Here is a 15298-nt window from a genome sequence, read left to right as displayed (position 1 = left end):
AAATAAATCACCTTCTTCTTTAAATATGCCAAACCAAACTCATGTGGGCATCTGAAGAGTAAAGTTGCTAATGAGAAAGTCTGTCCTACCCAGCTACTGTGGATACATGCTTGCAGCAAAACTGCAAAAGGGTGAGTTCCATACAGGAGAGACATGATAGGAGGTGAATAATTTATGATTTGGAAGGCAGGTTCAGAAAGAAGCTTCTTTTCAAAGACTTGCTGATTAAACCACTGCATACTCCTGTAAACATTTTGTGGTCTAACAGATCACTTTACACTTATAATAATGCTTGCTTTATTAATATGCTGCATTGTTCTTATATTTGGACCTAATTTTAAAAGCAAATTAAGGTTTCTAAGATGAAACTCACTGCCTGAGGCTGTATCTCAATTTCTGGGAAAAAAAAAACAAAAAAACAAAAACAAACAACACATGAGCTAAGCTAACTGATTAAAGAAAATATTTTCATTATGAACCCTCAGGTGCATTCCAGCATGGTGGCCTGCTCTGCCAAACACTGCACACCTCCAGGTGTGGTTAGGGCTCTGAAGATAATGTCATTTGCTTGGTTTTGATTTCCTGCTTGGAATGGACAAATAAGCTAGGATGTAACACATGCCAAATTTAAAACTATGAACAAATAACTTAGGACAACAAAAGCAAAGTAATGAAACCAATACTGTGAAATCTAGTTCAAGAAGAAAGGAGACAGACCCACAGCACGTGGCTGGCTCAAGCTCTCTGCCAAAGCACACAATTTTATTCTGCAGCTTCAAAATAAATATTATACTGCAAGAGCATACTTACATCCACCTCGCCTTGGTCAATCACATAGAAGTTGTCTCCCTCATCACCTGGAAGCAAAATACAAAAGGTGATTGTTTCCTGAAGGACTGCCAAGCTACTCAATAACTTCCTGTCCCTGTATTTAATCCTGTACATATTTGCACAGGTTTGTACACCAGATTACTTCGAGAGAGATTAATTTTCTGAAACATCTTCGCTTATTTGCCTTCATAAATCAACGTATCGCTACGATTTCTTCCTATTAATACATTTCAATTGCATTAATTTATCTCTTTTGATTGATTCAATACTTCATTCAGGGTAAACACTCAAGAGGTTTTAATATAGCCTGAGGGTAATGAAGTCCTCCCTGACGTGCTGCAGGCATGCAGGTAAGTTGCCAAGTGTGATAGCTCTGATACAGCACAATGAGGTGTTGAATATTCCCAACAACCATAAAAATATTTTCCATCTCTAATTACTCTCAGCTTGCCTGTGCCACCCTTATGCATCCTGAGCTGGGGTTTACTTCCTGACTATCTTCAGTTAAGGAATGAACATTTTAATTTGAAGTGCTGTTTATCTACATTTAACTGTAGCACCTGGAAACCCTGGAGATCCACCAGAGTGGGGTTCTCTGCATGCATAGCAAGAGACTTGCATCCATGAAGTTATCATATAGCTGCACATCTGGGGGCCTTTGGAATATGGTTAATCTTCCCATTAAGCAAAGAGGGTGAAATCTCAAAAGGAGAGATGTGAATTAAAGGACTCTAGCAAACAAATGGCAGGAAGAATTACCCTGTTGTATGACTGTTTCTCCAGCGATGTGTGTGACAGGGAACATGGCATCGAATATGTCACTGGAAAAAGAAAAGAAACACTTATTAATAAATCAGACCGATTTCTTATCTTGCCAGTAGACCTACCTTCATTGTTTATTTAGCCTTTGTTAACAGATTTTGCAGAAAAAGGAAAGGAAAACATTAGCTATAACTGGAAAGTGAACCCCTGCTCGGCAAGAAATCAAAATAACTTGTTAGGCACGAGCTGTGGTTTAAAACTGAGACTGTGACTTGGTGCGAGCTGTTTTGAAGGAACTCCTGAATTAAATGGAGAAAGGCACCTCTTAGAGCAGTGCACAAACTGGCCAGCCTGAGCACTGTGTTATCTAAGCAGAGAGATTTCAGATTTTCAGCTGTGATGGGTTTGTGGCCCAGCAGTGACTGCCAGATGCCCAAACAGGAGCTCTCCTCTTCTGAACATCTGGCCTTGCATTTACAAGCAAAACCTGTTCCACAGCGCAGAGCACATTTGGAAAGGTAGTTGGCTCTAAATTAATGCAGCATAAGAGCTGGCAGGAGATTGCACTCACAGTGCAGAAGGGGCCAAACTCTGAAAATCTCAGCGAGTTACTGGTGAGAAGGAATCCAAGCGATGCTGCAGAAAGAGGGAAGCTGCAGAAGAGCCTCGTGCTCATTAATCACAGCTGAATTACACACAATTACACACCTTTCCACGTCTCCAGCTCGCTGTCACATCGCCTTAAAAGGCCAGGCAGAGCAGTGGGGATGGGAACACACCCTGCACCAACACTATGGGCAACGTGCCCAAAGCCAGTCCTTTGTTTATTGAGGGAGACAGCAGGCTCTGTGGAGCCAGGGCTTCCTTTCCCCACATCAGATTTTGGGGAACTTATTTTCAGAAGCATGAACCACACTGAGACGGGCGCTCCCCACCTCTCTTCCCCTTCCTATGCATCAGCCTCAAGGGCTAAAGGAAATAGCTCCCCAACAAAAACAAAAGGCAGCAAGAGGGGATTGTTAACTGCTCTCTTCCCTGGTCTGGCCTAGAATGGCCCATCCAGGGACCACTGACGACAGTGGAGAGACGAAACACTTCAGTGTGGAGTGGAGAAAGGACCTCACACACACAGCTACACAAACAGGGAAGAAACCTAAGATCTTCACCAAAACAGGCAGAAGATCAGCCACCAAATCCATAAACCTATGCTACATTTCAATGCCTTATATGGGAAATGCATATTGTAAAATCCCATTATTAGCTTATTTCCTGTTCAGCTGTTCCAGACTTTATTCAGGCTCAGTTCTAGGAAATGTTTCACTCCTAAGTTCAAATTGCTCATGTCTTTCCTCTTCATCAGCCTGAGTGTTTTTGCTCAGGATCACAGCTCTGCGTCAGCACCACTCCCAGCAGCAGAACTGGGAGATTTCAAACCAGGCACATCCTGCAGCACCTGCAAGGGATGCTCAGCCCATGGCCTACATACAATAAAATTATATATTTTACTCCTGTTGTTTTCATCAAGTCCAAGCACAAGAGACTTGAATCCATGAAGTTATCATATAGCTGCACACTTGGAGGCCTTCGGAATATGGTTAATCTTCCCATTAAGCAAAGAGGGTGAAATCTCAAATGGAGAGATGTGAATTTAAGGACTCTAGCAAACACACAGGAGGCCATGTTCTCTGCTGCTCACAATCATCCAGAGCCCATGGATTCCAATCTCTGTGCTATTCCTACTCACACTCAGGAAACACCCCCACCATGGATACAAAGCCTGCTCTGAGGCATCCAGGAGAAACTTCTTCCTCACCTCATTCTGAGCACCACTGCAAAGACTTACAACAAATTATTTTGAAAAGTCTATGGATCTTAAATCCACTAAGCTCATTTTTGTGATCTTGCTTAGGTTCAGCATTTCTCCACAAGGGATTTCTCTGCTGGCAGGAACCATCTGCCTGGTACAGACAGATCCCTGGAACTGGTCCCTGTGCCAATGCTCCAGCTGGAATTGGGAGCTGAGGTTCCATTGGAATGGAGAGACAGCCACACAGGTGGGTGCCAAACTGGAACAGCCTCAAGGGACTTTGTGTCCATGAGGGAAGTCCAGTTGTTCTTCAGCAGCTCTGGGACTGGGAATTCAGCGTGGCAGAGGCTCGTTTGCCTGCCTCTGGTTTCACCTTGGCTGTGCTGGGGCTCCTCACTGAGCTCTGAGAAAGGCTCTGCAGCCTGCAGAACATTTACTGAGGAAAAGGCACTCTGTGAGACAGAAAGTCTCCAATGTGATACAGCCAAAAATAGGTACAACACGGTGAATATCAATAACCAAACCAAAATGTGCTGTTTGAGCAAACTTGGAAACTTTTCCTTTTTTTTTTAAATAGAAATACAGAGGAAATAACTACCCGCAGTTTCACCCTTTCATCCTTGTGCTAATCCTCTATTTTATTTATAACTCAACAATTGACTGTACAAACAGTGCCCAATAAATTATGTATAGCACTGCACCCTTCTCCAAAATGTTCCACATTTTATTTCTACATCACCTTTTAATTTTATCAGGAAAAAAAACTTCTTTGAAACTCACAGACTAAAAGTTTCATCTGACAGGGTAATGCACCCAACATCTATTAGCAGCAACAGCAGATTTACCCCAATATTCTTTACTCCCAAAAATATGATGGGGTGAAATCTTAATCTTAATCCAGTGAAGTCTTAATCTTATTCAACCAAGACTTGGATTTTTGAAGAGACCTTTGAAGGACAGGTCATCAAAAACTATTCTGAAGTACAATGAACACAGAGACATGCAAGGCACCCAAAGTTATGGTAATGTTGATTTAAAACTCCAAAGTGAATCCAGGGCATGTCTTTGATATAAATGTAAGCAATCAGCAATATCACAACTGTCACTGCAAACACACCACCACGTTCCTTTTCTGCTGGAGAATTACTGCTCTTAATTGATATGGTTTGGCCAAGATCTCTCGCAGAGATTAATGAGTTGAAGTGTTTCTGCTTTTGGATGCTCAATTTGAGATTCATTAAACGCCCTCAGATCTCCAATGATATGGATCAGCAGGCAGCCCCAAAGTTTCTCAGCCAAGAACTGGGTCTTTCAGAATGGCACCAAAGAAAACCACCCTTCTGGAAATTATCACCTCCCAAAGTACCAAATGCTTAAGATCCCTGTAGGAAATCTGGCTTTTGAATCAGTTCAGACTAAGTGTAGAATGGGTTTAGAAATTTTTATCCCCTCTATCTTCCATGTCTGAAATAAACACAAAAATGTCCCAAGCATCAATATACCAAAATACTTCAAAAATTTGAAGTATTTGTTCCTGAACCAAGGCAAAATCTGAAACTGAAAAAAAACAGACCTATTTTCCATCCCCCCCAATAAAGGTCTGATGCTGGCATATTTAGTTCAAGCCATGTGTTCCTGGGCCTGTACTATGTAGAGAAAACAAGCTTTAAATACTGAATAAGTTGAGTAAGTGGTGCTTGCTAAAGGCATAAACAATACAGCCAAGGCCAAAAATATGGTCTGTTGTTTTTCCCTGTACCATGCACTTGTTTATAAGACATCCAAAATCATTTTCTGGCCATTACAGCAAAAAACAGCCCTTACAAACACAGTGCTGCAACCATCCCACCACCAAGCAGATACTGTGTCTACAGCTCTGCAAAAGTAGGTGTATTTCTAGTGTTTGAAGGTTTTTTTAAATAATTATGGCCAAACACATGCAAACACATTCCTAACAACCAATTTTTTTTTTCAAGCACAAGCAGGTTTTATTCCAGCAGAAACAGAAAGCCAGAAAATCAGTAGTTAAGTCTCCAAACGTTGAACTACCATGATTTCATCTTCTGTCTGAGCTGCAGCACCAAGAACACAGCAGCCTCTGTCTCCTGCCCCTGCACTGTTGACACCGACCGTGCTGGCAATGCTGTGTGCTCAACTGATATGGAAATGGTTTGATTTTCTGCCAGGATTTTTATGATTGCGCTGTAAATGAGAACTGCTCAGAGGGATTTCTTTATTTTGTTGACCACGTATCATTTGCCCTCTTTCCAGATGACTTGTTCAGGTGGCAGATGAAGAAAATAGGGCGCCAGTTCTGGTATTTGAGCTGTTGTTTCGTGAGGCTGCAACCAAGAGAGCTGTGCTGCACCCAGCATGTCCTGGGCTCAGCATCAGCACTTGGAGGGCCCTCTTCACCCTCTCCACAGCCAAAGTTTTTGACAGGCTTTGCAGTTTTTTAAGCCTTCCCCACCTCCTCCCAGAGGATCTCTATCTGGTTGCTCGTGGCTCTTGGGAGCCAAGCATTTTTTCCAATCAGAAGGGATCGGGGCAATTTTTTGTGTAGCTGCAGGTGGGACTGTATGCACCCAAATATCCATGTTTAGATCCAAAGGGAGACACTAGCAGGACACCACTAAGGTTTTCCAGGGACATTTCTGCCCCTTTAATTCTTTGCAACCTTTTTGATAGTATCACTCGAAAACAAATCACAAGAAAAGATTGTGAGCAGCAGAGAACATACAGGGAGCAGTGAGCTAATCCAGCAAAGTGAAACCAAGAAATGCGTTTAGACATGAAATCTCTATCTATTCAATCAAAAAATACCAGCTGTCTGCTTAGGGAATATCAAAATTTAGAAGACTTTTTTTCAAAAGGTCAAAGATATCAAAGGCTTGCAGCAAGTTTTAACACATGAAGTGTCTTCCATGAGTGTACATGGAATTGCAAACAACTGCAATCAGATCTGGAATCACAGGGGCTGATCCTCTGCTCTCTGGCATCTCTGAGGACTCCTGGCCACCTGGCCAGGTTGAGCCAATTCCCTTCTGATGCCAAGAAGGCAAACTGCCCTCAAACCACTGAGACTGCACCTATTTAGACCAGAAAAGGATCTATCACAGTGATTGCAGAGTAAATATAATGAAACACTTTGCTGGTTTAATTCAGTAGCATTTTATGGACCCCATTTGCCAAGAAGCAAATGCCTGTGCTAAGAGGAAGCCAGTGGAGAAGGCAGGGCCAAGGGGTTCTCTTTCTCACGAGAAAAAGTGAGTGATAAAAATAAATCATCTCATCTGCTTTTACACCGAGGCCTCTTGGAGTTGATGTAGAATAGGAGATAGAAAAAAAAATGATGAGCACTGTGGGTAATATAGCACTGGCAATAGGCAACTGAGAAGAAGCTTGTTAAAACAAAACGAGAGAAAGAGAATTCCAAGCACTTTCAGAACCAGACCATGGCAATGGCCAAAATAGGGAAACTATGTAAGACAATTTATCAGTTTCACAATCAGATTTCTTTCCAGCCCTTGCTGTGCTGAATGCATTGCAGGGAAGGAAAAATGGAAGAGACAAAATGTATACGTGTTAGGCAAAAATGGAAAATCCTCGCTGTACCTGCAGGTTATAATTTGTCAAGAGTTCAATCAGAACAATTTCATTGTGCAGGCAGCCTCAGAAAGCCTTCAATGTTTGTGCTATGCAGTTTTTGCTTCTTTTGCTATGTCTTTAACAAAACAAAGCCAGCCCTGTGTTGTTGAGGACAGCTTTAAAAGATATGGAGCTGTTCTGGCATAATTCAACAAAAGACATGCAACATTTTCTCGGAATGAGGCTGCCCTAGAAGCAAGATTCAAGTATTTTAAACCTTTCCTACTTACATACCTTTAAAGTTTAGTAAACAGAGTTGATAGTAACTCCACCTCCCTTTAGCTGTAGCTTTGGGTACTATTTTAAGATTTCTGAACTGGGGGGGAGGATAGGAGGTGGGGCTGTGTGGGGTCTTCTTATGTACTTCTGAGATTTTCTTAGGATTCATTTCCTGAAAAGACAACATCTTTCTAGCAATTGTTCTAACAACAGCTCCTCCTACTCTGTAAGGATGAAGAGCACAAAATTTAAACCAGACTGGCTTCAATAAACATCTGTACAATGAGGGAATAAACACAGTACTTTACCACTGAACTAATTGCAAGGGTCTCTGCTATGTGTAAGTACAAGGCTCCAATCCATACTCCCTCTTCCTAGGAATGCTGCAAGTCCTTGCTAATGTACAATACTGGAACCACCAGGAGTCATTACTATGATTTACTGATTACTGAGAATAAAAGCATTGCAACCAGGTAAAAGAAAAGAATTCCTTTTTAGAGGTATTTAAAATTAACAGCCCCGAGGTTACAATTGCTATAATCAAATATGTGGTGTGGCAGGCATGTACCTAAGAAAGAGTCAGTGCTGAAGTCTTAACAAAAACATTACCCATCTGCTTCTGTTAATTTATTTTCCTGCTACGGCAGCAACAAATTAATTATAGCAGCATCCAAAGTTATTAACAATTTAGAGTATTTAATTACTTCATTATAATGGCTGATGATTAGTTAATATTACAATTAAGACATGCATTGATTTTACCATAATGATCATAAAAATTGGACATGAGAGGATATTGTGAATGGCAGGTTAACACTAAAGTCCATGTCTAATTCCATAGCATGTATTGAGTCACAGGTCCACATAACTAACAGACACATGAAACAGAAAGAAATAAAAATTTATCATCTTCTATTTCTGTGAAGTATTTCCATTTTTACTGTTTTATGAAGTCCCTTTATAGGTTCATTAATTACGACACCCAATGAACAGAGTACAGCTTTATGGGCAGAGCATCAATTCATTTTACAGGCCCTGCACATCTACGTGCCAATGGGTCACATCATCCTCCACATGTTAGCAGCAGCTTCCAGAGAGAGCCTCTGCAGGGATCTTCATCTGGAAAGCTCTCTGCCATGGACTACTGCAATAAGAGGTAAAAAGGGGGACAAACAATGTGGCTCAAGGACAGGCCCTGCTTTGGCCTCTTTTTCTCTCACCCATCCCTAGAATCATCAGCTCATTGAAGTCCCACTGCCAGGCCTTGCTTGTACCACACTTGTCCCAGAGGCAGGGCTTGGTGGGAATATAACTCAGGTCCCCTTCTTGCCATCAGCTCCCCCTAAGCTTTCCCAAAGACCCAGGGCTCCCTCAGCATCCCCAGGCCCATCCCCACCTGCCCAAGGAGCCCCATGGCAGAGCAGGCACTGGGGGCAGAGGAGGAACCTTGCCCAGTGTGGATGCTCAGCCCCATCCCACTGTGCCCAAAGCCAGGCTCAGGCACAGGACAGCCCTTTGGGCAGCCCCAGCTCCTCAGAGTCCTTCACTGTAGACCAGAGCCATAGGTTTCAATAATCTGCAGTTCAAAAGCAACTGCAGGCTGGGCTGTACCTCCAGAACTGTAGCCAGCAGATGAAGGAATTGATTTTCTCCCTCTCAGACAGCCTGGAGCACCATTTTGGGTACCAGTTTTGGGCTCCCCCTCACCAGAAAGACACTGACAAACTGGAGCAAGTCCACAGAGGCCATCAAAATGGTCCAGGGCAAGGAGCAGAGAGCAGAGGAAGAGAAGGGGGAGAACTGTGTTTGGCCTCTTCTGACAACAGGATCAGGGAGATCTCACTGCTCTTAAGACAACAGGCACAAATGGGAACGGAGGAAATTACCACCTGATCAAGAGAGGGAGAAAAAACCTCCCGATGAGGGTGGTCAGAGCCTGAAGAGGGGCCCAGGGAAGGGGATTGTTTCCAAGCTGGGCAAGGCTCTGGGTGAGAGCAGCCAGCTCTGAGCAGGCTGGCTGTGAGCAGGAGCTGGGAGCAGCGATGTCTGTCTGTCTCTCTGTCTGTCCACCTGCCGGGAGCCGGGCTTGGCACGGAGCTGCTCCCAGAGGGAGGGATGAGGTGGTCCCAGCTCCCAGCCCGGCCGCAGACACGGGGGAGGCAGGGCAGTGTGAGTCAGGGGCCAGCTGGAGCAAATCCCATGCATAATGCACGGAAAATATGCTCTCTGTGCACCGGAGGAGGAATATCTGCCCTTCTGCGTGAATAATTGCAGAGAGGCTGGGTCCCAGCTTCCCATCACTAACAGCACTGCTCACCAACAAAGCCTGTGCATACCAGGAGGCCTTCAGGAGGAATTGGGCAACAAGATTTTTCTCAGGAAAAAAAAAAACAGTTTGGTGAAACTGAATATTCCTGTCGAAAATGGCTGATGTCATTTCCCCATTTAAAATGCTTCAAAAGTTTTGAAACTGACTAATTGTCCTACTGTGATAAGTCCAGAGGATCTGCTTCTCACAATGAAATTACTTCAAAATAGCATTTCTTAGCGAAAAGCTAAAATCAAAAGAAGGCATTGTTGATTTCAGTTGAATAAAATCACATTTGTTCTCTTGTCTTCTGCGTGTGAGCATTCTCAAGATTTACATCTTGGAACTAGGATTCAAGATGAGTGACGAGTTTAAATGCCAAAAGGAAAACAAAAAAGAAAAAAAACAAAAGTCTAGAGGAGCTTGGGTCAATAAAATACACTTTCTAGTTGATAAAATGTACAAATATATATATATAGGTATAGAGAAACACAAATACTAAACTGCACAGGCTTCTTTCTGGTTTAGGAGGTACAGTACAGTGCTAAGAAACTCTTTCCTTAGCCTGCAGGTACTGGATCTAATGCAAAGACAGAGACCTTTATGGAGATTATACACTGTAAAAACACAGCACTGCTGCAAGCACACTCTGCTGAAAGTTTTATCTTGAGAAGTCCCCAAATGCATCATTATTTGAAGCACAAAAGGATGCTGTAACAAATTCAAAGGTGTTATTTGTATGCATGAGCATGACAGAAGTGACCCAAGGAAAGGCTCAGCACAACAAACCATGAACTTCAGGCCATTTGGGACAAATTCATGGTCTGGTGTCACTGAAATGAGATTGGAGTATTCGAGCTGACTAAACATAAGAATGGGCCTTTAAGTCTCACACAAGTTTATGATTTTTTTATTTTCCCCACAATGAATTATTTTCTCAAAATTCTGGAAAAGCAATGGATGATACCATGCTGGAAAAATAAGTATTTTTACTTAATACTTGAACAAATAAGTGTCTTAACTTAGTAACTGAAAGAAAATTGCTGCAGTTTGGACTGAAACACACCACCACAAGAACAACCACCACCCCCAAAACAAGGCTCTGTTGTTATTATGAAGCCAATTCCACCAGTGATAAAGGGCAACCACAACAAAGCCCCCATATTTGAACAATTTATTTCCTTCTGGTGCTTTTAAATGCCTTCACTCTTTAATTTCAAGCTCCCTCTTCTGGACTATCCCAATGAAGCTGGAGAGTCACTGTGCACTCTCACCCTGGCTCCAGGAACCAGGTGACACAGCTGAGGAAGCCCTGGGCAGGTGGCACTGACAGAGGTGATCCCTGTGGCCCAAATCACGGCTACTACACCTGAAGTGACCTGAAAATATAACAGATTATGCTGAGATTTCAAGGGCTGCCAGAGGGCTGCAATTGGAAATGCACCATTATGCGACCTCTTGGAGCAGATGATGGTGGAGATGTCCCTCAACACAGGTACAAGGAACATATATCCTGTGTAGGGATATAGGACATTATTTCCAATAAGAAATTATAACAAATCCTATTTCATACATACATAAGTAAATATGAACAAAACCATGCTATGCACATTACCTTCATTACCTCACAGTTCACATTTTGCAAAGAAGAGGAACATCTTCCCCCCAACAGTAATAGCTTTTTTGGTTTTGCCTTTAATACTGAGGACATCCATGAAAATGAAGTTATATATATATGTGTGTGTGTATATATATATATACATACACATTTACATTTTCTTGCACCCCTATGATTAGAAAATTGTTGCCAGAGAAAGTTTTATTCTAATAATTCATCCAATTTTTCTATTCAGAACGTGGTAACTGGTGTGGTTGTGGAACTTGGACATGAACATGATATCAATCTACTTACTTTTTTCCCCCCATTTTCGGAAGGAATCACTTTTAACAGTTTTCTATAAATACAGGAAAATTAAATTGTATTTGATAATTACAATTGTTCCTTCAAATTATATACTTACTGCTCCTACACACTATTTTTATGACTATAGCTTGCGAGCCTTGAGTGCCACAAGACAGCACCTCTGCCTGGCAACTGTATCAGCACAAAAATAGATAAGAACTATCAAGTATTAGGCTAAAATCTTTATGCTTCCACGCCTGGTGGTCCTTGTCATTAACACAAAAATCAGAATACTGCAAAGATGCTACAGATGTTAAAGAATAACACAACACTAAAGAAGGACAAGGTGTTCAATATAAGTGCAGTGAGAGCAGGTTTGTTCATGCACAATAATTTAGTAGGAATTATACAGGGAATATAATAATAATAAAATAAAAAATTAATAATAATAATAGTAATAGTAATAATAATAATAATAATAATATAGTAATAATAGGAAATTCCTTGGGTAATTCTGATAATATCAATATATGGGGCCACTGGAACAGCTTGGGAGCAGTGAGAGAGCAAAGCCAAGCTCTGCAGAGCTGTAGCTCTGAGTCCCTGAGTGGTGCCTGCTGCCAGTCAGGAACGTGTCCTGCAACTAATCACAGAGTGTTTGACACGTGTCTGCCCTGGCTGACAAGCTCAAAGCACTGGGCTGCAGCCATCTCCCACATCTTGCTTAATTAATTTCCATCTCTGTTGTGTGCTCCCACACCTGCAGATATCAAACAGCTGCCTAGCATAAAAACATTTTAACCTGTGTTAGCAGATAGGGTTCAATCTAGCTTATAATTGGATTGGTAAATGAAATCATTATAAAATAGCTGATAAAGGTTCTCTGGAATGAGTCAGAATGGTTTTTTAAAAGTGTGTAAATCTAGTGTTAAAGAGCTGATGAATAAAATTCACATTTAACGCAAAACCACATGTCCACAAGCACTTGCTTTTCTATTTGCATATCTATTATAGCTTACAGACATGTGCAAACTCATACACCCACACATTTTCCTTATGTTTTCCTGAAGTTCATCATTACTCCCCTTCATCTCTGATTCACAGCATTTCCGAGATAGAATCTTCTACAATAAAACGAACTGGAGATAAAATTTCCCCAGACAACAAATGCTTCTTTTGTAGGAGTTCTTAGTGAACTATAGCAATTAAGCAGTTCCATTTTTTACAGCTCCACTATAATTCAAAGAAGGAGAAAACAGAGGTTGATTAGATCAGACAAAACATGCATGTTTTCTTAAGTGGTCTGTGTTTGCAGGGCTCCTAAGGAAAAGGAGATTTTTAAGCATGAAAAGCTTAAATCTGTAGATGCACAAACACAGACCTAAGGGCACACTTTCCTCATACCTATGGAAATAAATTCAGACCTTACATTGCTTCATTCCATCTTTCTCAGTAATTTTCTTCCCAAGTCTTCACTAACCACTGCAATGTACATCAAAGACATCTTGAAGCGTCCCAGCAGTACCCCTGGCAGCAACACCTGCTCCTTCCAGCCTCCCAGCACCCATTCCCCAGCAGTTCAGGGTGTTTTTCAAACCTGCCCAGCAGACTCTGCACTCACCTCTTTGTTCTGCACTCTGCCACGACCATTACAAAAATCACGAGTGCCCAGTGCTCAATCCTGCAGAGTAACGTGCACAAGCCTGCTTCCATCTCTCCACAGTGATAGCAGATCTGGAAATCTCAGCTATGCTGGGCTTTCATTAGCATAGCTGGGATGGGAGAGGGGAAGAAGCAATATATGCCTTCCTGCATATCTGCAGGACATTTTTTAAATGCCTGGTTGAATGGGGACATGAAGAATTCTCTGAGCAGGCTGGTGGGTCAGCATTAACCCAGGCCTTTGTGGTCACTCTTAGTCCAAACCATCCAACAACTTTGCTTACCTCTGCTAATTCCATGTTTGCACACATGCTGGTATAGTTTTGAAGCAATTTCTCAGCAGAAAGAATTCTATTTTATGGCATTAAATAAACCAGAACAAAACCCAGCCTCGAAACAAATTGCAAAAAAATAAACCTGCAGGAGTACATTATCACAGAACTCATGTTGCTTCCTCCCGACTAAATAACCCTCCCAGTTTACAGATTTCTGTTTAATTTGGCCTCTGGCATGACAGAAAGGAATTTTTTGCCCATTTACACAACTCTATGAATCAAAGGTTGACAACAGTGAGCAGCTCCTCAGTCTGACTCGGAGGCATGCACCAAACACCGGCCAAGTGCTGTACTTGCTCTGTCAGGTCTCCTGCACACACATCCCCCTCAAAGACCTGATGTATCAGCAGCTCTAATTGCTCAGAATCTTGAATCCTGGCTCTGTTTGCTGCTCTGTTCTCAGCACCTTAAAATACTCTGAGAACTGATTTAGGTTAGGTTTAAAAAATAGTTTAAAAATAAATAGATTTTGCTGTTTAAGGAACACACCTCCACTGGTTTAAATAGATTTTCTTAATGTAGGGCAAGCAGGCTTTATCTCTGTTGATATGAAATTCCAATATACAATAAAGAAATGAAGCAGAAATTTCTATACTAAAGCCCACTTAAAAATAAATCCAATTAAAGGGAATAAATAGGACAAGAGAACAACTAATTCCTTGTCTTTGCTTCCCTTCAAGGAATATTCATATAAATCCTTGGTCTGACATTTATGCTGTTTCATGTGACAGGGATCAGAATTCTCCATAGCACAATGTTTTTAAACCATTTACTGCAGCAGCACCTTTATAACTAATAATAAAAACCTCTCCACATGCACAGAACATTTTCTATAGGTTCACAAAAGGTTTAACCCTGCAAGCTTTTATCTATGTGAACAGTCAGCACTCTAAGCTGGAATAAAAGGAGTAATTTAATGAAAAGGGGGTGGCAGAATCAGGGATTGGGGGTGAGAATGTTCTGGGATGAACATCTCTCTTATCTGTGCTGGTGAAGTGGTTTGTGATCACAAACCACAATTATATGTGTGCTTTGTGGTGCAGTAACAATAATAACAAGGAAAATCTTGAGCTTGGTGCCTGAATTAAGTGACTGCCCTGGAGCCTTCAGATTGCTTTATTTTAAAGAGAGGATTTCACAACTCATGGCCCAAATCATTGCCTTCTATACCTGTTCCTGTGGCCAGAGGAGGTGGGAAGAGGTCAAAAGCATTTAGACTCCACTTTGAATCTCATTCTTATCATCAGGAGGGACCACAGCCACAGCTGGATGGCTCAAGGTAACATTAATATGCAATCCTCCTGCCCAAATATGCAGGAAAAAAAAGGGCAATGCCTGCATGTGCTGAGGGACACAGCCCAGAGAGATCCAGAGAGCAACACTCCCTTGGGACATTCAGTGTGAATCTAGACTGAGATGTTATCACACCCAATCAAATGGAATTAAAAAGGAAAAATTTAATAAGGACGCTGCAGAGAAATTTCACTCAGCGAGGGTCAGAAGAGAGGGGAGGTGGAAGGAGTCAAAAAAGTGCTTCTTAAATGGAGGAGATAAAGATGGCAGGAGATAAAAAGGTCAGACTAGGTGGTCTAAAGGTCCCTGTTAACCCTAAACTCAGTGACAGATACAGAAAAGCAAACACTTGATCTCAGAAAGATTTGCTCATGCAAAGAATGTCTTGAAAATCTCCCAGAAAAGAAGCAGCAATCAAAGCACTGCTTGGACCCTGGTAGTGGGTAAATACGTGATGAACCACACAGATATACAGGGCTGCTGTGGGCTCATCCCTCCCCACTGGAAACAGCCACTTGCTCTCACATTCC

At 41.9% G+C, this 15298-nt stretch overlaps 1 protein-coding gene across 1 annotated transcript in view; it reads right to left on the bottom strand.

Annotated features, from left to right (window-relative positions):
• Positions 1-15298, bottom strand: part of PRKAR1B (protein kinase cAMP-dependent type I regulatory subunit beta) — a 90986-nt gene that overhangs the window by 38843 nt on the left and 36845 nt on the right. The window contains exons 4-5 of the mRNA XM_005420367.3: positions 1591-1652; positions 811-857 (exon numbers count right to left, since the gene is read on the bottom strand). Of these exons, the coding sequence (XP_005420424.1) occupies positions 811-857; positions 1591-1652 (109 nt within the window). The remainder of the gene's footprint in view (positions 1-810; positions 858-1590; positions 1653-15298) is intronic.

Source organism: Geospiza fortis, unplaced genomic scaffold, assembly GCF_000277835.1.
Source record: "Geospiza fortis unplaced genomic scaffold, GeoFor_1.0 scaffold237, whole genome shotgun sequence".
Classification (NCBI taxonomy): domain Eukaryota; kingdom Metazoa; phylum Chordata; class Aves; order Passeriformes; family Thraupidae; genus Geospiza; species Geospiza fortis.
The sequence above is the reverse complement of the archived record's forward strand: the minus strand, read 5'-3'. Positions and strand labels throughout refer to the sequence as shown.